Source organism: Elephantulus edwardii, unplaced genomic scaffold, assembly GCF_000299155.1.
Source record: "Elephantulus edwardii isolate Elephantulus edwardi_28Jun2011 unplaced genomic scaffold, EleEdw1.0 scaffold00055, whole genome shotgun sequence".
NCBI classification, from domain to species: Eukaryota; Metazoa; Chordata; class Mammalia; order Macroscelidea; family Macroscelididae; genus Elephantulus; species Elephantulus edwardii.
Genome location: NW_006399805.1, coordinates 9,928,960 through 9,950,212, shown reverse-complemented (window position 1 = coordinate 9,950,212; position 21,253 = coordinate 9,928,960). Strand labels below are relative to the sequence as shown.

The 21,253-nt window shown below is 52.5% G+C and overlaps 2 protein-coding genes across 2 annotated transcripts in view; one reads left to right on the top strand and one right to left on the bottom strand.

Moving 5' to 3' along the window:
- Nucleotides 1-19,169, top strand: part of PARP12 (poly (ADP-ribose) polymerase family, member 12) — a 38,156-nt gene extending 18,987 nt beyond the window's left edge. The window contains exons 7-15 of the mRNA XM_006887224.1: nucleotides 130-165; nucleotides 414-416; nucleotides 7,585-7,734; nucleotides 10,160-10,301; nucleotides 11,461-11,557; nucleotides 16,116-16,197; nucleotides 16,700-16,830; nucleotides 18,378-18,529; nucleotides 18,814-19,169. Of these exons, the coding sequence (XP_006887286.1) occupies nucleotides 130-165; nucleotides 414-416; nucleotides 7,585-7,734; nucleotides 10,160-10,301; nucleotides 11,461-11,557; nucleotides 16,116-16,197; nucleotides 16,700-16,830; nucleotides 18,378-18,529; nucleotides 18,814-19,169 (1,149 nt within the window). The remainder of the gene's footprint in view (nucleotides 1-129; nucleotides 166-413; nucleotides 417-7,584; nucleotides 7,735-10,159; nucleotides 10,302-11,460; nucleotides 11,558-16,115; nucleotides 16,198-16,699; nucleotides 16,831-18,377; nucleotides 18,530-18,813) is intronic.
- A 1,997-nt stretch (nucleotides 19,170-21,166) lies between these two features.
- The window catches only part of LOC102855481, a 167,818-nt gene continuing 167,731 nt past the window's right edge, over nucleotides 21,167-21,253 (bottom strand). Inside the window, exon 26 of the mRNA XM_006887223.1 lies at nucleotides 21,167-21,241. Coding sequence (XP_006887285.1) covers nucleotides 21,167-21,241 — 75 coding nt within the window. The remainder of the gene's footprint in view (nucleotides 21,242-21,253) is intronic.

Genomic DNA, 21,253 nt, shown 5'->3' with positions numbered 1-21,253 from the left:
CATGTATACACCACACACAAGCCGTGTACACACACGTCTCACGCCTCCTCCTAACTTGTATACACCACACACAAGCCGTGTACACACACGTCTCACACCTCCTCCTAACATGTATACACCACACACAAGCTGTGTACACACACGTCCCATGCCTCCTCCTCCCATGTATACACCACACACAAGCCGTGTACACACACGTCTCATGCCTCCTCCTAACATGTATACACCACACACAAGCCGTGTACACACACGTCCCATGCCTCCTCCTCCCATGTATACACCACACACACGTCCCACGTAGACATATCATACGCACGTACAGTGTAAGCACATGCATGTGACCCATGTCTACACCACATGCATCCCCCCTTATCCTCAGACACAACAGATGTATGACACGGGCACCCACATAGTGCATGCACCTCACACCCACGTTTCCACGGAGGTGTACACCCCTGTGTGTTCACTTCATGCTCTGACTTCTCACCTCTCATCTTTCCCTCATACACACACCCACACTCCCCTCTGACCATCGCTCTCACAAGCACACCCCGTGCACGTGGAGCGGAGGCCCCAGCTACACAGTAGTTCACTCCTCAGCTGCCCTGCAGGAGAAAGGCCTGGGGTCCTGCTGCCGTCAAGCCCACAGCCTTGGAAACCAGCTGGGATGTGTACTTCCTCCCTGTGTGGCTGCTGTCGGTTGAAGATCGAGGCAATAAGACCAAAGAACAGACGGCTAACTGACCTCAGAGATAGGCTCTGAAAACAGATCTTTTTCCTGATTGAGTCTCTGTTGTTGGTGGTGGGTGCTGTTCAGTCAAGTGGCGTTCACAATGACCTTGTGTACAGCCTGTCTGCACCCTGGCCTGTGCTGTGCCGTCTTCCTAATCCCTGACACCGCCGAGCCCGCTGCCACTGGCTTCCTTTACCATCCCTCTGCCTTTCCAAGCATGATGTTCCTCTCCCAGGAGCAGGCTCTCCGAGCAGCATTCCCATCGTGAGGGAGACAAAGCTTTGTCATCTTTGCCTCCAAGCAGCACTCGGCTGCGCCTTCTCCCAGATGTATCTGCTTGGGCTCTTGACAGTCCGTAGGGTATTCAGTACTCTTCCACACCACGGCCCAAACGCATCAGTTCTTCTGTCGTCCTTAGTCACTGGCCGGCTCTCTGAGGCACAGCAGTGACTGAAAAGACAAAGGCTGAATCGTTGCAGCTAGGCCTCAAGCCGACATCGTTGCTCCATGATAGTTTGGAGAGTCCCTGCAGACTTCCCCAGCGCACTTCCTCTCCTGACCTGACTGCTCGTGCCGGGGGGTTGGTTGTGGATCCAAGTACGCTTTGAAGTAGTTGATAGTCTCAGCCTTTTTCTCCATCCGTTTGGAAGCAGGAGCAGCGTCCACGTCCTAAACAACAGGCCTCTGGAAACTATGAACTTTGACAAATGATAGTTACAGAAAGGCTTCAGGCCTTTGGTTCACAGGGTCGCTGTGAGTCATGCTCGACTGCACAGCATCGTGAGATGAGCCCGTCAGGTCAGCGGTGAGGATCTTTGTTTCCTTGACATTAAGATGCGATCCGTAATGAAGGCTGCAGTGTGTAACCTGATTTACTACAATGTCTAATTCCTGGCAAGATTTGAAAAAATTGAGTTTTCCTGTAATTTTCATAGGCCCATTTGAATTGACTAGTTTTTCTTGAGTCAGTGTTGATAAATTTGTATTTCTGTGGGACTTTATTTACTTTCAAATTCCGTTTTATACAGTTGCCTTTATATCCCTTTTAGGACTCTTTTTTGGGGGTGGGGGGGTGGAGGGTCCTTTTTTTTTCTTTTGAAAAACCAAACCACATTTACTGTGGCTTCTGTCCCTCTCATCTTCATCATCCTTACAGAAGTTTACTAATTCACTTATTTTTCTTTTTAAAAGAACCAATTTTAAATTATAGGCAGTAAATAATGTATAGATTATTTGTAAACACAGTTCAGATGAGTTTATTTAATTTCCAGTGTGTTGTATTGTGGTCAGAAAAGGTCGATGGTACCTTATCAGCGTATATTGATAAGAACCCGTGTCATGTGAGTGCCTTTGTGGTGTGTCTGAGTGAGAGTGTGGTAAGGAACACTCTAGCCTTCGTGGCTGCATTATTGTCGTGCACTGTCACTTGGAACTGACCCGTAGATGACCCTCAGGCAGTTAATCCCATGAGAGGAGACTGCCCATCCTTCTCCCCGGAAGCGGCAGATTCAAGCTTGAAGCCTTCAGGATTGCGGTGCAGCTTCTTAGCAACAGGCCCATCAGATCCTGCTGTTTTAGGTTTACCAAAGCCTTCCATTGCTTTACAATATACTAATGCCTGGTCACTGCGTTTTAATAAAGCCCAGGATAATAAAAACCTGTTCAAATTCTGTTTAACAGTGAAAGAGCCTTGCACTCCGCATGCCAGCTAGGCCCATTCAAACTTACCGGGTACACTGGAGTAGAAGACTCACCCCCTGTCCCAGTTCCCCACATGCTGCACTGTGTCATGTGATGGTGAGAAGTAAGTGGGGAAAATGCACCAGGCACCCAGATCAGGCCCTGACCTGGGACATGCCAGCACAAGTGGTGATCCAGGAACTCAGGTGCCCTGTATCTACACAAGCAACACTTGTCTAGTTTGTTGTTGTTGTTGTTAGGTGCTGTCAGCTTGAGTACAACTCATAGTGACCCTATGAATAAAAGGTCTGAACCCTGTTCTAAGATGTGCCCCCCCACCACTTCCTGACACATGAGAGCCCATTGCAGCAGTCACCGTGTCAGTCCACCTGGCTGAGCCTCTTCCTCTCCTTGGCCGACCCTCCACCCTTCCCAGCATCTTGTCCTTTTCCAAGGAATAGTCCCTCCTAGCAACACGCCCAAGTATGAGAGGCAGAGTCTCATCATTCTTGCCTCCAAAGAGCACTCCAGCAAGACACAGTGGTTTGTTCTCTTGGCTGTCCATGGGATGTTCAGTGCTCTTCTCCAACACCCCACCTCAAAGGCGTCAATTCTTTACCTGTCATCCTTATTCATTGTCCAGCTCTCAGATGCACAGCTAGTAATCGGAAAGACTATGGTCTGAATCAGATGCACCTGTCTTCAAACGGACATCATTACTCCTCAGTAATTTGGAGAGGTCCCTAACTGCAGATTTTCCCACTGCACTGTGCCTCCTTATTTCCTGACTGCTGGTACCCGGTACCAAGGGTTTTAACTGTGGATCCGAACAAGATGTTGACAGTTTCAGTCTCCTCTTCAACCATCATAATGCTGCCTACCAGTCCAGTGGTAAGAATCTATGTCCAAAAGATGCATTTCTTTTTTTAAATTTTATTATTTTTGTGCGTGTACCGTCAAATCAGATCTGGCTGGTACAGGAGGAGATTGTCCCTCCTTCCCCGGCAGAGCATCTGGTGGATTCGAACCATGCGCCTCTGGGATTGTAGTTGCAGCTCCTTGCCACTAGGCCACCAGAGCTCCCCAAAAAGATGCATTTCTTGATCATCTTCAACACGTGTTTCAAAGTCCTCCTCACTTTCTGCAAGCAAGGTTGTATCATCTGCATTAAGGCAGATTAAGTCTCCCTCGAATTTTGATGTCACACTCCTTTTCATAGAGTCCAGCTTCTCAGATAATTTGCTCAGCATACAGATGGAATAGGTAGTGGAGAGATAACACAACCCTGACACAGTCCCTTCTCAATTTTAAACCATGCAGTGCTCCCCTCCTCTGTTCACACAACAGCCTCCTGCTCCAGGTAGAGGTTCCTCCTGAGCACAGTCAAGTGCTCTGCCATTCCCATTCTTCTCAATGTCAGCCACAACGTGTCATGATCCACACAGTCAAATGCCTTTGCATAGTGAATAAAGCACAAATAGACCACCTTCTGGTTTTCCTTACTTTCAGCTGAGATCCCATGGCCTCTTTAAATCCTGCTTGAACTTCTGGCTGTTCTTTTTTTTTTTTTATTATTATTTTTTATTATTTTGTGTGCGTGTACCGTCAAATCAGATCTGACTGGTACAGGAGGAGATTGCGCCTCCTTCTCCGGCAGAGCATCTGGTGGATTCGAACCATGTTCCTCTGGGATTGCAGTGCAGGCTGTTCTTATCTATGTATTGTTCTAGCTGTTTTTTAATGTTCTTCAGCAATATTTCGCTTGCATGTGATATTAATGATATGGTTTGATGATTTCCACGTTCAGTTAGGTCACTTTTCTTGGGAATGCAAACAAATACAGACCTCTTTCAATCCGTCGGCCAAACAGTCGTCCTCTGAATTTCCTGGCATAGACTGGTGAGCGCATCCAAGGCTGCTACTGTTAATTGAAACAAGCCATTGTCCCATGGATTCTTGGGGCCTTATTTTTCTCCAGTGCCTTCAGTGCAGCTTCTCCTGCCTCCTTCATTACCATTGGCTCCTGTTCATATGGTACTTCCTGAAGGTTTTCAGTGTCACTCAATTCTTCTACAGTGACTCTCTATTCCCTCCATCTTTTGATGCTTTCTGGGACTTTCAGTACACTGCTTATAGCATCTTTCAATATTGTGACATGAGACTTAAATTTGTTTTTCAGTTCTCTCGGCCTGAGAAATGCAGAGTGAATTCTTCCCTTCTTATTCTCCAACTCCAGCTCTCTGCACATTCCGCTGTAATACCTGCTTTGTCCTCCCGAGCTGCCCTTTGACGTTTGTTCAGCTCTTTTACTTCCATGTTTCCCTTTTGCTTCTCGACACTTCAGTGCAATCTTCTTCAGTCTCTTCAATTTAGAGTCAGTTACTCAAAAGTGGAAATTGAAAAAAAAATTTAAAGGAAAAAAAAGTGGAAGTTGAGGCCAAAGAAAGTAAACATAAGTCCGTAGGAACCAGGGTATCATCTTCAATCAGTTCCATTTGAATTTCAAGATCATCTTCCGGTTCATAAGCATGGTGATTGTGTGTTAATCCTTCCTCCTTCCCTCCCTCTTCTCTCCTTCCTTCCTCCCTCCCATCTTTTCTTTCTTTCTCTATCCTTTCTCTCTTCTTTCTTTCTCTCTTTCTCTCTCTTTTCTTCCCCTCCCCTCCCCGTCTTCCCATCTTGTCAGATCTAACTGGCACAGGAGGAGATTGCCTCTCCTTCTTCAGTGGAGATTCTGGTGAATTCAAACCGCATGCCTTTGGGATTGCAGCTCAGCTTCTTGCCACTAGGCCACCAGAGCTCCCTATGGTGTTCATGCTTTTATATGACATGTGCCACCCTTTAAACCTTGTGTATGACATGGGCACATTAACTGGCAGACATGGGGGGGAAACCAAAAAAGAATAGATTTGAGGCATTGAACGCCAGTGTTTGAAGACCAGATGAGTTGCGGGATGATATCAAGGATATCATCCATGAAGAAAGCAAAAACAGGAGAAAGAAAGAAATCGAGGTGGATGTCAGCAGAGTTGTTTAGCTTATGCACTGCACATCTGCTTTCAGGTCCAGGTTTAAGGGTTAGGGTAGGATTCAAGGTTAGGTTTTGGGTTGTTTCTACTGTTAGTTGCCACCGAGTCAGTGTTTCTTCTGAACTTGGCTTAGACATTGCCAAGTCCTCACTTCACCCTGATTCACCTCTGTTTCTCGGAATTCCTTCCCCACTGCCTCCCAGCTCACTAGTTCCACCCTGACTCCAAGGTGATCTGTCCCGTCTTCTCTGATTGTAAGTTCAGGTGTTAGTTGACGGAAACGTTCCGAGAGGCTGTCTTCAAATGTACTTGGTTAACCTTGACCTTTCCCATTTGACCTTTGCCGTTCTGTTTAATTTTTAAACCCTTTGTATGAATGCTGCTTAACTGGTCGTCGGCTGTGGATGGTGGTGGTCTGACTGCTTCTGCTGGCTTCTGTCCGTCCCGTCTGTCTTTGTTTCTGCGTGTGGGCTTGAGATGACTTGATTGGGCGCTCATGGTCCCTGGGTGTGTTTAGTTGTGTCAGCTCTTTCAAGACCCGAGTGGAGGGTGTGGAAGGTGAATCGCCTGGAAAGGTTTGGTGTTTTCCTCCTAAATCTTCTTGAAGATGAAACCCCAGCCTGTGGTGCCTTAGTTTCTCTGCTGATGGAAGTGTGAGTCTGCCTGACAGGTGCGTGAGGCAGGCCTTGAGTTGTACGAGCAGTCAGGAAGGAGAATTTCCCTGCAGCAGGGTGAACACAGCGGCGGGCCGACTTCCTTCCTGGGCGGTGTCCTGTGCTGTCCTTCCCGGGCAGCCTTTCAGATCCTGGCTCTCTGCAGAGAAGTCTTGTGAACCCCTAGACCTTCCCGTTGGTGCCCCTTGCAGCTGGTGGTTTCTCCGTGGCAGCATTATTGGGCGTCTGCTGGCTTTTGCACCCTCTTACCTCTGGCTTCATACCCGCACTTTATTCTGTAGGTGATGTAGCAGCCGGAAAGGAGGGAGCGCCCGTACGGTAGTGGGTTACATGTTGTCCTGTAAACCGAAGTGTCAGTGGTTCAAACCCATACCGTGAATACAGAACAGGGCTCAGTGCAGGGCCGACTCGGAGCAGACACTAAGCGTACGTGGACTCTGGTCATTGTCACCTCCAGATGGGTCAGCGGAGCATTTTCGTGGTGTTGAGGATTTAGAAGAAATTTGACATTTGGGTGAAAGTTTCAGATGTGCATTTCTCAGTAAAGAACATCGAGCCACTGCTATCTCTGCATTTTGTCACAGAAGGATTTTGTGTGTGTGTGTACCATCAAATTGGATCTGACTGGTACAGGAGGATATTGCCCCTCCTCCAGCAGAGCATCTGGTGGATTTAAACCACATACCTCTGGAATTGCAGTGCAGCTTTTTGCCACTGGACCACCAGAGCTCCCTGACAGAAGGCATTTTTGGGGTGAACTAGGTGGCACCTGGCAGCAGGACCTGCAGACGGCCCTGTTGTCCTGACCTTACCCCGACTGCCTCTCAGTCTCCTCGTCTGTGAGCCAGAGCTGCCCCCTGAGGCACCAGCAGGTTTTCGGAGGCTGTAAACGACATGGGAGGGGACAGCCTGTGTTCCTGCTGTGGAGCCTCTGACGGATCCGAGCTGACAGGGAGGTGCTGAGTGGGGGTCAGCAGAGCAGCTGACGGACAGGCTGCCAGCTCCCCCTCCATTCACATAGTGAAGGCGAGGTGCAGGGCACCCCTTGACCCCAGATCGCAGTCAACCCCGTGTGCCTGTGATGGTGACGTCCGCAGCCACACTTTCCAGATGGCCCGGAAGCAGCTCACCCGCTGGGAGGCTCCAGGGATGTCGAGGGTACACGCTCTCCAAAGCCCTAAGGATGTCGAGGGCCTGGGTCTGTTCTCGAAGGTCCCGGGGAAGCCGTGGGCTGAGTGCACGCTCTGGAAGTGTCTGTGGGAGCCTGAGCCTGGGCGCCTGTTCTAGAAGGGCTCGTGGAAGCTGAGGGCTGGATGCGTGTTCTAGAAGGGTCTGTGGAAGGCGAGGGCCTGGCTTGGTTCTAGAAGGCTCTGGGTGCATGTTCCCCGGCAGGCTGTGTCTTCATCTTGGGTTTCCCCCTCTCCTTTCCAGGATCAGCTACGCCAGGTTGGGCAATCTCGTCGATCACCTTGACTTTGGCACCATGATGCTTGGCACCAGTCCGGTTCGCCGGCTCTCCACCGCCTCCTCGGTCACCAAGCCACCGTACTTCATCCTCACCACTGACTGGGTGTGGTACTGGACTGACCAAAGCGGCTGGCAGGAGTACGGAAAACAGGTGAGTGATTTAAGAGGACGGCTGCTGTCCTGACACTGCCCGAGGACTGTGCTGGGTTCTCAGCAGACCCTCAGAGGCCAGTGCTCTGTGGGCCCCCGGGACGCGTGTGGCAGAACTCACCAGCTCGTGTTTATCTGGGTGGTGGTTCATCACCGTGTAACGATTGGCTTCTGCGAGCTGGATGCCTGTTGGTCACGCGTGGCCTTGCTCCTCGCTGGTGTGTGACCTGTGGGTGGAAGACGCTTCTCTTGGTGACCAGGTAACTGCAAGGGCACACCTGTGCGTGCCCATGGGTGTGCGAGGCTCTGTGACGTAAGGTGGAGACCTTTCCCAAGCTGGGCGAGTATACGTAAATTGACACACGTCAGAGATGGATTTCAATGGTCCGTGAGCGGTGCACATCATTTGCATGTGATGGCTGATCCTGAATTGGATTCTTGTTTACCCAGCGGTGACACAGACGGAAGGCTTGGAGGTCTGCGTCTGTGATTAACCCCAACGCCCACCCCTGTCTAGTCAGTTCCCAGCGATAGTGACGCACCATGGGATTTCTGAGGGTAAATCTTTCACTGGTTGGGCAGCTGCTGGGTTTGAAGTGCTGACTGTTAGCCTGGATAACGTGACACCAAGTCTCCTCTGAGTAAGATGCACTGTGCTGGTCGTCGGGCGGGACTGGTGGATCTCAGGGCCTCCAGCAGGTGTTGGGAAGCTGCAAATCACACAGGAGTTTACTCACCATTCTACCAAGAGCTGCTGGTGGATTTGGGCCACCAGAGTTCAACTCTCCTCACGGACGAGGACACCAGAGCTCTTTCAGCAAGACTGTTGTTGTTGTGTGCCGTCGAGTGTAAACTGACCCTTAGCTGGCCCTCCGGCAGGTTTTCAGAGGCAGGAAATCACATAGGAGGAGACTGCCTGTTCTTCTCCCACGGAGAAGCTGGTGGATTTGAACCACAAGCCTTTGTGTTGACAGCACATTTCCTTACCACTAAACCACCAGCAAGATCACAGCCCGTGAGAGCCTGGTGGCCAACACTGTTCTCTTGAGACACGTGGGGTCGCAGTGAGGGGGTGGGCACCGTCACAACGGGCTGGCTGGGACTCTGGAGTGGTTGGTGGGGGATCAGATTGCACGGAACCCCACATAGAGATACCAGTATTGGGGTCACCAGGTACAGGGTCATCTTTTCCGAGATGGAGGGTGTGTCAGAGAGGTGGTCCCCTCAGGCTGTAGGAAGCTCTGTATGAGTGTTGGTGGCATGGGCTTCGCTGCACCCAGAATAAATGCCTCTGACCGGGCTGTGACGGACGCTACAGGAGGGCAGGGCTTTGTGTCTTATTCGCCGTCATGTCCTGAGCCCGGCGCCGGGGACAGTAGTGTGTCTGGACCGGGGAGGACCGAGAAGGGCAGCCCCTCACCGCAGCTTCTAGAACCATCAGCCATGTCCAGCGGTGCCGCCACCCCCTCCTTGGGCCCTGGGGTTTGTGTTCGCAAACGTCGCAGGACGTCTTATTGTAGTTCAGAGGGGCTGCTTTGCATATCACTTCGCTTTTCTGAGATGACAGTCATCTTTCACCCCGTGGGGTGCTCCCCACATTTTCTGTCGTGGACCATTTGGGCCTTCCACATCGTGGTCCCTGATATGCTCTCTGGGTGGACAGAAGAGAGTCACATGTCCCTGGACAGGTGTGTGCACACACGTCTCTTGTTCCTTGGTCACTCTGTCCCTTGTGGCCTTTCTTCCCTTCTCTTGCCAGGCTTCTGTCCCCCTGTGGACTTGACCTTGCCTCCAGTGTCTCAGGAGGCCCCAGTGGGTGGCATGGCCTTCAGTGCCTGTGGACTTGGCCTTGCCTCCTCTCTTAGTGACATGGTGTTCAGTGCCTGGACTTGACCTTGTCTCCGATGTGTCAGGGCGGCCCCACTTGGTGACAAGGCCTTCAGTGTCTGTTGACTTGGCCTTCCTTGCCTTCGATGTCTCAGGGAGGCCCCAGTGGGTGACATGACGTTCCGTGCCTGTGGACTTGGCCTTGCCTCCATTGTCTCAGGGAGGCCGCACTGAGTGACAAGGCCTTCAGTGCAGGTTCTACTCTGTTGCTGGATGGTCCCTTCCTCAGCTCCATTGCTGCTGTCCTGCTGACCTTTGGCTTCCACCTTTCTAGGGCACTTTGCAGGTGGCACCTGGTGGACGTCTGCCCTGTGCTTCTCCCTCTGTGCCCCTCCCCTACCTGCTGCCATGAGTGGCCCTGTGGGGCGTCTGAAATGTGGTATCGCTGTCCCAGTTGGCACATTGCTGCCACCACCACCTCCTCTTTCTCACCCTCCTCCTCCTCCTCTCACTCCCGTTCTTCCCCCTTTCCTCCCCTTTTGCTTCCTCTCCCCCTCCCCCCCTTCCTGCCCTCTTGCACACTCCACCTCTCCTTCCAGGGCACAGAGCACCCTGTGGCTACAGTCGGCAGCCCCGAGTTGGAGAAGGCCTACCTGGCATACTGCGCACCTGGCTCTGACGCCCAGGCATCTACTCTGAAGTTCACAGCTGGGAGGCACAGCTACGAGTTAGATTTCAAAGGTATTTCTGGCCTGCCTGCACCTGGGAGCCCTGGGCGGCACAGACAGGTGAGGACTTGACTGTGAATGCTCTCGGTCGGCTGCTCAGTGGAAGAGTTACAGGTTCAAGTCCACCAGGAGTAGACCTCAGAAGACCTTGTGTTTACTTCCAGAACACCCGCTGTGGGGACCCCGTGGGGCACAGTTGAGCTTTGACATACACCGGCCATGTGGGTGGGAGTTGACCAGATGCACCTGGTCCTGGCATCGTCTTAAAGGGCAGATAAGGGCCAAGACCTCCTAGCACCCATCTGAGGAGGGATCTTGCGTCCAGTCAACCTCTCTGCACAGGCTGAATAGCTTATAATGAGACCAGTGAAAGCAGTTTGCGATGCCTCACTGTGTAATTCAGCAGCCCGTGTAACCCACTCAGGTCTGCTAATCAGATGGGAATGAGAATGACAGGTCAGGGGCCCTGGGGGAGGCCTTGGAGCCTGGCCTCTGGGCTCCCGGTGAGAACACGGTGGTACCCTGTGGCATTCCCGCTTTGCATCTGGGCCACCACACTCTTGTGCTCAAGTGTTGGATAAATCTCAGAGCTCATCACAGCTTATGTGAAGACTATATTTTAAGATGAAAATTAAGTGAAGTCAGACTTGACTGGTTTCCACGTGGCTGTAGCTCCTCACCCTTGGCGAGGCTCGTCACCCTTTCTAGAGTGAACGTGAGCGTCTGGGGCAGAGGCTGTGTTTAGTCAGAGCGTGGCGAGTTCAGAGAGCCGAGACCCCTGCTCACTAGATGTCCCGCTCCATCTCGCTCTGAACCCACCAGCTCCAGATGTGGTAATTGGGCCTCAGGCTGGGCTGGATTTTCTGTCCAAGCTGGGAAAAACTGCTTAGCAGAATAATAGTCTAAACAGGATCCAAAGGAACAATTTAAAAGCACTCATGTATAATTGATATGCCAATTACCAATCATTCATCTATTCATTAGATCCAGTCTCCCAAGGGTACCTATTTGCGTTATGAATATTTGAACTGTGGATAACTGACTTATTTTTAACAGACGTAATTCTGAGCTTTTCACGTTTATGTTAGTTTGCCAACCCACTTAATTGTGTTTATAAAATATTTTTCCTGTGTGCGTAGACCTATTTTTAAGTAGCTGTTTCCCTACTGCAGCCTTTACTCAGAAGAAACTTAGCCACGGCAGGGTCAGAAAGGTCTGCCGTCGACCCAAGTACGTGTCCCCACAGGATGTGAAGACGAAACGAGCCTGGTATGTCCTGTGTGAGGTACCTGCTCTTTTACACGTGCCGGTGGGCCGTGCTCAACGCGGGTGGGCCGTGCTCGACACGGGTGGGCCGTGCTCGACATGGGTGGGCCGTGCTCGACACAGGTGGGCCGTGTTCCACCTGCTGCCATGATGCTGACCTCAGCCTTGCTAGGCAGGGGAGGGGCTGACTGGCTGTCAAACTTAGTGAGTGGGGGCCTTGGTAGTCCATTCTCGCCTTCCATGTGGGAAGGCAGACTTTGCTGTGTGGGCAAGATCGTAAACCTCTTACACAGCTTTAGCCATCAGCAGAAGCCGTCTGATGTTGATTCTGAGCACACCTCAATGGTGCTTCCGGACTGAAGACAGCAGACCCAGGGGAAAAGCATTGTCATCTGTGGAAAATCAGCCAGCAAGAAGCACCTGGTCCATAGTGGTCCCTTCCACAGCCGGTATCAAGTGTGTGGACCACAGAGGTCCGTCCCTTCCTTAGCCAGTGACAAGTGCATGGACCATAGAGGTCCCATCCGCAGTCAGTGAGAAGTGCATGGACCACAGAGGTCCCGTCCACAGTCAGTGAGGGTTTCAGCACTGGGAGTGTTTTGTCCCCCTGTGCTTGGGCATCCTGGGTTCTCTTGTGCAACCAAACCAAAGAAGCTTGCTCTGTGTGTTTGTGTATGTTGTTGTGTACCCTCGGGCTGGAACCACCCCATAGCTGACCCTTCAGTGGTTTTTCAGAGATAGTAAACTACACGGGAGGAACGACCCATCTTTGCCCCATAGAGTGGCTGGTGGATTCAAACCGTGCACTTTAGGGATCACAGCACAGCATCTTAGCACTAGACCACAGGAGCTTGTGTGCTGTCTCGGTAGCAGGCACAACAAGGCCAGGAGGTCATTTAAAAAGAAGACAGGAGAGAAAGAAAAGACCAAAGTAGATGTTAGAGAGACCCTGGAGCTTACTCTTCAATGTAGAGAAAAGCTAAAGTAAAATGGTGAAATAAGGGAGCTTGAACAGAAGACTTCAAAGCCTCCCCTCCCAGAAAACGTAAGAAAAGTATAAGAAAATGTGTGAAGCAGCAGTTAGAAAACCAGAAGAGTGTGCTCCGTATGTCTTAGGCTCACAGAATTGAAGAACAGGTTTAAGCCTCGACTTGCAACACGGGGAGATTTTTTGGACAAAATATTGAATGATGCAGGAAGTATCAGAAGATGTGGACAGTGTGTTCAGAGTCATTGTATCAAAATGAATTGGCCAACACAGCCCTTTCATGAAGTGAATAGCATTTGCTCGTGAATCAGTGGTGGTGATGGAAGTTCAAGCTACACTGAAGGCCTTGGCCAAAAAAGTAAGGCCCCAGCAATTTATGGAATGTCAGTTTAAGTATTTCAGCAAATAGATGACAGCCCTAGATATAGTCACTCGTTACGTCAAGAAATTTGGAAGGCACACCTACATGGACAGCTGAAACCGGCCAGCGGGTTCACCGGTCTCTGCGGATTGAGACGGGGAGAGGGACAGGGACACGAGAGACAAGGCAAGTCAAAGTTCTCTGATCAAGCCTCAAAGTTTATTCGATGAATTCTGCAATAAATAGGCGGATGGCCAGAGAACCCAGCCCTAGGCTATCAGTTTACAATAGAGAGGGAGGGGCATGCCCCAAGGTGTTGATTTACAGGTAAAGAGGTAGGCATAACCAGAGATGGACTGGGTAGGGCTGCATGTCAGAAGTATTACCTGTAGCAAAGCTAAGATCTAGCAAAGCTAAGATCTACTCAGGATGGCTTCCTACAGACAGCTGATTGGAAGAGATTCATATTTGTTCCCTTTTTCTAAAAAAGTGAGCCAGTGTAATGAAATTATTAAACAATATCATTAATATCACAAATAAAACCTTGCCGAAGATTGTTTGTAAAACTGGAAGAGTACTTCAACAGCGAACTGCCGGAAATGCACATTGGATTCAGAAGAGGCTGTGGAATGAGCGTTACTGGTGTCAGCCGGATCTTTGCTGAAAGCAACGACTACCTGAGAGATTTACTTGTCTTTCATTAACTACGCAAAGGCATACACCTGTGTGGATCACGATTATGGATGACATCGATGAAAATAACAATTCCAGAGCATTAATTGAAGCTTATGGATAGATGGGGAAGGGGTCGCTCAAACAGAACACGGGAACACTGCATGGTTTAAATTCAAGAAAGGTGTGTGTCAGATTTGTAACCTCTCTCCATACTTACTCAGTGTAGGCTGAGCAAATTACTGGAGAAGCTGCACTAAAAGAACAATCTGGTATTGGGATTGGAGGAAGACTCATCAGCTTACGTTATGCAGACGACACACTTTTCTTGTAGAAAAGGAAGATTTGAAGCACTTACGGAAGAAGGTCACAGACTTCAGCCTTCAGTGTGGCTTACACAGTGCCAAGAGAGCAAAACTCCTCAGTCCTGGACCAGTAGGCAACATCTTGATTGATGGAGAAAAGTTTGACATTGCCAATGATTTTTACTTGGATCCACAATCAACACCTGTGGAAGCAGCAGTGGAGAAATCACACGATGTATTGCATCGGGGAAATCTGTCACGGACCTCTTGAGAGTGCTTAAGAGCAAAGACGTCACTGTAAAGGCTAAGGTGCACCTGACCCAAGTATTTTCAGTTGCTTTGTGTGACTGTTAACCATGAATAAAAGCGAAGAGGTCACGATGAACAGCACATGGACAGTCAGGTGACGCTAGGCTCGGAGACATGCTGACATACAGTAGTGCCTTCACCGGGTTTCCTGTGAGCTGTAGCTGACTCACGGCACCAGCAGCAGCCAGGCAGTCCTCCCTGCTGTCCAGTTTCCCTCTGTCCAGCCCTTCTCAGCTTCAGGGATTCACGCACTCGCAGGAGAAACCCTGGTGGCACAGGCAGTTGTGTTGGGCTGGTATATGGGAGGTCATTGGTTCAGATCACCTTGCCACTGTGGGCGGGATGGTGAGTGGTCTCTCCCAGAAGATGTGCAGCCTTGGAGCCGGTGTGTGTTGAGATGATTTCCCAGCCGCCGGCGAGACTGGTCCACTCGTCTCCGAAGGGCTCTGCTTCCTTGCTTAGCCAGTTACTGCTTTAGTCAAAGGAAAGTTCACAAATTATGATGGTTTTTATTCAATTGCTTATCCACACTCTTTTTCAACGTTAATTGCCATTGATTAGTGTAATTATGATAGCGTTGATGAACTCATTGTTCTCATTTCTTTTCCCTCCCCCGCCTCACCTGCTAATTGTGGAGTCACTTCTCTCCCTGGCATTAGGAGAGGGGTGCGTGCCTCCTGCCGGCAGAGACAGGGCAGTTCTGTCACGGGAAGAACGGAATCTCCACCCAGGATGCGAGTGATTGGGGTCATAGCATCTTTATTCTAAGCCTTCGAGACCTGAGGTTTTATTCTGTGCTTGCAGAAAGACAAGGTGGTGTGCTTGCATTGTGTTGTTGTTGTTGGGTGCTGTCCCGTCAGACACGCCCCATCGCATTATGTAACCCTCTGTAATTCAATGTATTCATATTTCTGGCATAAAAATATGTGTAGCCTTTTCTACAAAGATGGCACTAAAAGTGAGGAAGGAAGCCCCTGTCCCTTCCAAAACTGAAGCCAAAGCAAAGGCATTAAAGGCCAAGAAGGCGTCCTGAAGGGCGTCCACAGCCAAAAAAAAAAGAAGATCCGCACGTCACCCACCTTCCAGCGGCCTAAGACGCTGAGACTCTGAAGGCAGCCCAAACACCCCTGGAAGAGCACCCCCAGGAGAAGCCAGCTTGACCACTATGCCATCATCGAGTTGCCCCTGACCACTGAGTCTGCCATGAAGAAGATAGAAGATAACAACACACTTGTGTTCATTGTGGGTGTCAAGGCCAACAAGCACCAAATTATACAAGCTGTAAAGAAGCTCTGTGACATTGATGTGGCCAAGGTCACACTTTGATTAGGCCTGATGGAGAGAAGAAGGCCTGTGTATCGACTTGCTCCTGACTGTGATGCTTTGGATGTTGCCAACAAAACTGGGATCATCTAAACGGAGTCCAGCTGGCTAATTCTAAATGCATATTTTTCTCATTAAAAAAAAACGTGTAGTAACATTAAAAGACTAACCACAGACCATGAATAGTGTCTCGCCAGCTCAAATCGAGTTTCTGGTGCCCCGTGAGTTTGATGTCACTGTGACGTTTGAGTGAGTGCGCTGTGTCTGTTAGATCTCTGTGGGGTGCTGGTTAAGGTTCCCAGCATGCTCTGCTTGTCAGGAGTGTGGGCGAGGTTCATGGACCATGTGCTGTTTCAGTCACACGCCTGGCCCTGGTGAGCACTTGGGGTGTGGAGGAGAATCGGGTCTCTCCCTGCTTGTGTGTGGTGTTGGCTACACAGGCCCAGGCGAGAGGGTTCTCACGTGGGAGTGTTGTCGGATGCGCTTCGCCTTGTGCCAGTTCTTCAGTGGCACCAAGTCCAGAGGGTCGCCCAGCAGAGACCCTGCCGCAGATCGTGTAAATCTGCGAACAGAATGTCAGTGCTTTGTGTTTGCATTTGGCAGCAACACCAGCCTGAAAGACCCCAGGAACATCCCCAACCACTGGGACCTGTCTCCTTCTGCCCTGCCGGACCTGGGATTTAAGGTAGGAACCGAGTCCCTGGGTGGTGCACCTGGTCTAATTGAAAGTCTACCCAGAAGACAGACCTTGCAGTCTGCTTTCGAGACATTAGCCAACGGCAAGCTTGTATGACCCAGTTCTGCTCTGGGGCCCAGTTCTGCTCTGGGGCATGGGGCTGCATGTAGAGTGCGTGGATGGTCAGTTGGCGAGAGCAGAGGAGGTGTGGGTGCCCACAGGTGGGTGTGGACAGACAGAGACAGCGTCCTCCCACGAAGAAGCTGGAAACTGCGGCTCACATGGGGGGGTGTGTGTGGGATGGAGGGTTTGAAGTCTCAGGGTGTGGAAGCCAGATGTGGCTCAGCGGAGAGGATGCACTGATGGGGGGCCATGTGTCGGGAAGCCAAAACCCAGGGCTTTCGAGAGCTCCCCGGGCAGGTGAGTTCACCTGGAGCAGGGCACTGTGATGGGACTTCTGAGGAGGGTGTCGGTGCTCCACACCTGATGGTCCCCTCACATCTGCCGACAGAGGATCGCCCTCAGCCCTTCCTCGGAGGAGTACCAGAGAGTCCAGGAGCTCTTCAGCCAGACGCTGCCCTCCTGTGTGATTCAGGGGATCGAGCGTGTGCAGAACCTGAGCCTCTGGGAAGTCTACCAGTGGTATGTGGGCGGTGCACCCGGGGTGCTGGCCTGGAGACCTTCCCAGGGAGTGGGCTGGTCTGTGCCAGCATGAACGTGTACACACACACACACACACACACACACACGTCTGTGCCTGCACAAACATGAGCAAACATACACATTCTCACACTCAGGTACACACACGTGTGTGTGCACACACACACACACACCTCTCACATGCATACACTTGGCTGCTCTCTGACAGCACAAGCTTGTGTCCTCACACGTCCACGTGAACACACACATTCTTACACATATGCACACACGCCTCACATGTACACACTTTCTCTCACAGCCCTCACATGCACACACGTGTGTATACTGGTCTGCCAGCACGAGCTTGTGTGGACACACATTCTCACACATGTACACACACACCCCTCGTGTGTGTACACTTGTCTGTGCCAGCATGAGCTCGTGTGAGCACATGCACACTCATGTGCACACGTGTCTGGTCTGTGCCAGCATGGGTTTGTGTGAACACTCACAGGTTCTCACACATGTGCACACACACCCCCTCACGTGTGTGTACATGTGTCTATCTGTGCCAGCACAAGCTCATGTGAGCACACGTGCGCTCTCTTTATCCCTCTCTCCCTCCCCCTTCTCTCTCACTCATTCTCTCTCTCCCTCTTCCCCCCACTCTTCGTCTCTCTCCCTCCCCCTTCTCTCTAACACTCTTCCTCTCTCTCCCTTCTCTCTCTCTCTCCCTGCTCTCTCCCTCCCCCTTCTCTCTCTCTCTCCCTCTTCCCCCCACTCTTCCTCTCTCTCCCTCCCCCTTCTCTCTCTCACTCTTCCTCTCTCCCTCTCATATGTGCACACTTGCACACACTCTGGACCGTGGGGCCTGAGGTGCCTGGTTCCTGGTAACAGTCCGGTCATCCTGGAGACCAGGGGGTCCTTTCTGCCCAGCCACCGTGCAGCTCACAGGTCTGCAGAGCTCACCTGCACTCATGTCTGAGGCCTGTCCAGCAGGTTGCCTAGTCCCCTTGGGAGGGACACCCCCAGGATGGGAGCCCATCTTTCCCCACAGAGGAGACCATGTTCCCCAGGTCTCCCCTTACCAGTGACCCGCCTGCTTAGTGGTGGGGCTGGAGGACTCCCCAAAATCTGTCAGCAAGCTGGTACTTTGGGGTTCAGAGAACAAAGGCCCTAATGTTGGGGCATAGATTTCCTTGTTGTTCCACAAACTGCCATGGGGTTGTGACACATTTCTCTGTCCTGGGGTGGTCTTCTCCCCCACCCTCCATGCAGCCCCACCACAGCTCACCCTGCTGGCTGTGGGGGCAGTGTTGGCGCTGTGGGGGGCAGTGTTGGGGCTGTGGGGACAGTGTTGGGGCTGTGGGGGCAGTGTTGGGGCTGTGGGGACAGTGTTGGGGCTGTGGGGACAGTGTTGGCGCTGTGCGGACAGTGGTGGGGCTGTGGGGACAGTGGTGGGGCTGTGGGGACAGTGGTGGGGCTGTGGGGACAGTGGTGGGGCTGTGGGGCAGTGAGCCCTCTGTCCACCCTCTTCTCTCGGACTCCAGGCAGAAGGGTCAGATGCAGAAGCAGCGCTGGGACGGGAAGGTGGACGAGCGGCAGCTCTTCCACGGCACCAGCTCCGCCTTGGTGGACGCCATCTGCCAGCAGAACTTCGACTGGCGCGTGTGTGGGCTCCATGGCACCTCCTATGGCAAGGGTGAGGGCTGCAGGCTGGAGCTGGGGACCACTGCCCACTGGGTATAGGCCTGTGGTGGTGGGGGGGAGCCAGGGACCACTGCCCGCTGGACAGGTCTGCATGGTGGGGGGTGGGGGTCAGGTAAGGATGGGGGTGTGGGAGTGAGAGGGGGTAGGGGTGGTGTTTGGGGCTGGTGGGGGGAGTGGGTGGGGGTGAGGGGTGTGTTTGGGTTGGTGGGGTGGGAGGAGTGGAGAAGTGGAGTTGAGGGGCGGCCCCACCTTGGCCTGAGCACCACGTCCTTCCAGGAAGCTACTTTGCCCGCGATGCCGCCTACTCCCATCACTACTGTGAGTCTACCTCTCAGAACCATGCGATGTTCCTGGCCCGAGTGCTGGTGGGCGAATTCACCCGCGGGCACTGCTCCTTTGTCCGCCCCCCGACCAAGGAGGGCCAGGGCGCTATCTTCTACGACAGCTGTGTCAACAGCGTGCTCGACCCATCCATTTTCGTGATCTTTGAGAAGCACCAGGTCTACCCTGAGTATCTCATCCAGTACAGGGCTGACCACATGCCCGAGACCACTGCCTCGGCCTCTGCTTTGGCCTACACCTCCACCTTGGGCCACGTGTGTGTGGGCTTCTGGGGGTGGTTCAGCAGCTGAGGGTCTCCCTGACGGGTGTGGGGATTTTGCTTCTATATATTTTTTAAACCAAGCTTTTAATGAACTGTTGGGTGCTGACTTCCAGTGAAGCAGTATTCTTCTCTCTTAGTGCTCTTACCTCGGGGGTCTCCGCCTGTGCCCTTGCCCGGCCTCCCGTCGGAGCCTGCAGGCTGGGAGCCCAGCTCTTCTTTTAAAGACTGTTTTAAATTGTTTGTTTGTTTTACTCTGTTGGCTTTGTTGCCCCTCAGGTGCAAACCCCACAGATGCTTTCCTGCATTGGTTTTAGCCTCGAGGATTTCTGTCAACTGCAGTCCTGGGCCTCCGTGGCAACAGCTTATTGTATAACACGGTTGTCACTGGGCCCCGAGAACTTGCGAGGCTGTGGGGTGCACTTGATGTCTGTCAGGGTGTCTGGTCCTGGGTTGCCGGCCGGCCCAGCATAGTCTGAAGGTGGCTGCATGCTCTGGCAGCCTCGAGGCCCCCCGAGCATGGGCTCTGTCCCAGGACACTGGATTCTCTGCTTCAGATGTCACAGAGGCCTGGAAATAAAAAACTGACAAGACACGGGCCGAGTGGTCCTTCAGCGTCTGGGTGACATGGTGGAGCTGGTGGGATGTGTGGAGAGCCTGTGATGCTGCAAGCCTCCAGGGGGGGCCCTCTGTGGGGCCTCTTCCTCTTGGAGGGGGAGCCCTCCTCACAGCCTTCAGGGGCCCGGCCAGATGCCCACACCCCGTGGGGCTGGTCACATGTGCAGAGGCACTGGGCTCTGCTGTTCTGGCTCCGAATCATCTGCCGCTGGCCCTGTAAATCCACACCCAGCCGGAGGGTGGTGGGAGTGGGGTGGAGGCTGTTGGTGTGTGCCACACTTTGTGGTCTCTGGGGATGGGGGTACAGGTGGGGAGGCCCTGCAAGGAGAGGTTGGGACAGGGCCGGGTCCCCCCTCAGCTGCGCAGGCTGGGTTCCCAGCAGAGCACATTCAAGTGTTTCTCAGGGAGAAGTCAGACTCTGTGCCTCACACGGTGGGGTGGCTCCGAGGTCCCCCAACAGCAGGTGCGTAGAGGCAAGGTGCTGAAACTTGGTCTCACTTTGAAAGTCAGGAGGGATCAGTCCTTGGAAGAAGACATACTTCTAGGGAACACGGAGGGCGAGCTAAGGGGGAGACCCTCAACAGGATGGATGGCCAGTGTCTAACACTGGCTCCAGTGTAACGGCTGGTGGGGATGGCGCCGACGGGGCAGCATTCAGATCTACTGTTCCTGGGGCAGCTGGGTCAGACCCCGCTCCAGGAAACCTAACAAGTTGGATCTTGGACAGCAGCCTCGTTTTACAGGTGGAGACACCAAGAAGCCACTCACAGAGGCGGCCAGCAACCACCGTCCCTTGGCTGCTGGTGGCCAAGGGGGCTTTCAGCTGGGGGAGGGTTTGCTGGCCTGAGCCACGCAGCACTCGACCATCACTCTTACTCAGGCTGCCTGTGTTTGGACTCTGAGCAGAATGGATGTGGTCAAGGTCGCTGAGAGGGCAGAGTTTCACCTGAGCCGTCTCTGCACCTTGGCGTCTGGAGTTGGCTCAGCCCTGGAGAAGCTCACTGTGACGTTCTAGGTGCTTCCGCGGGTGGTGTCCCCTGGGACACATGCTTCCTGTCAGGAGAGGCTACTGGCTAGTGTGATGGGCACTGCAGGGTGTCCCCGTCCCTGCCCTGCCCCTCCACACTTCCTGTTCCCAGTGGCTTATCTAATCCCCTGTCACTTATTGTCAGCTGTCCTCTAGGCTTGGGTCAGTGGCTGAAAGAGCTGACAGTCACCGGCAAGTTCAAGAGCAGATTTTTATTATGCAGCTGAGGCCGCCGGGTGAATGCCAGGCTCTCCCACGCCCTTTCCCCGCCGGCCAGTGCTAGCTGTGCCCTGGATTTTCGTGCAGTGCTCTGTGGAGACGGGGTGTCCATGTGGACAGCCTTGCAGGTGTGGAGGCACTGTCCCCCAAGGGAGCCTCTTTGGTCAGCGGGGAGCGATCTTGATGTAGACACCGTGTTTGGGGGCCAGGGCGGATGTGGACTCCAGCTGTAGTGGGACCTGAAAAGCACG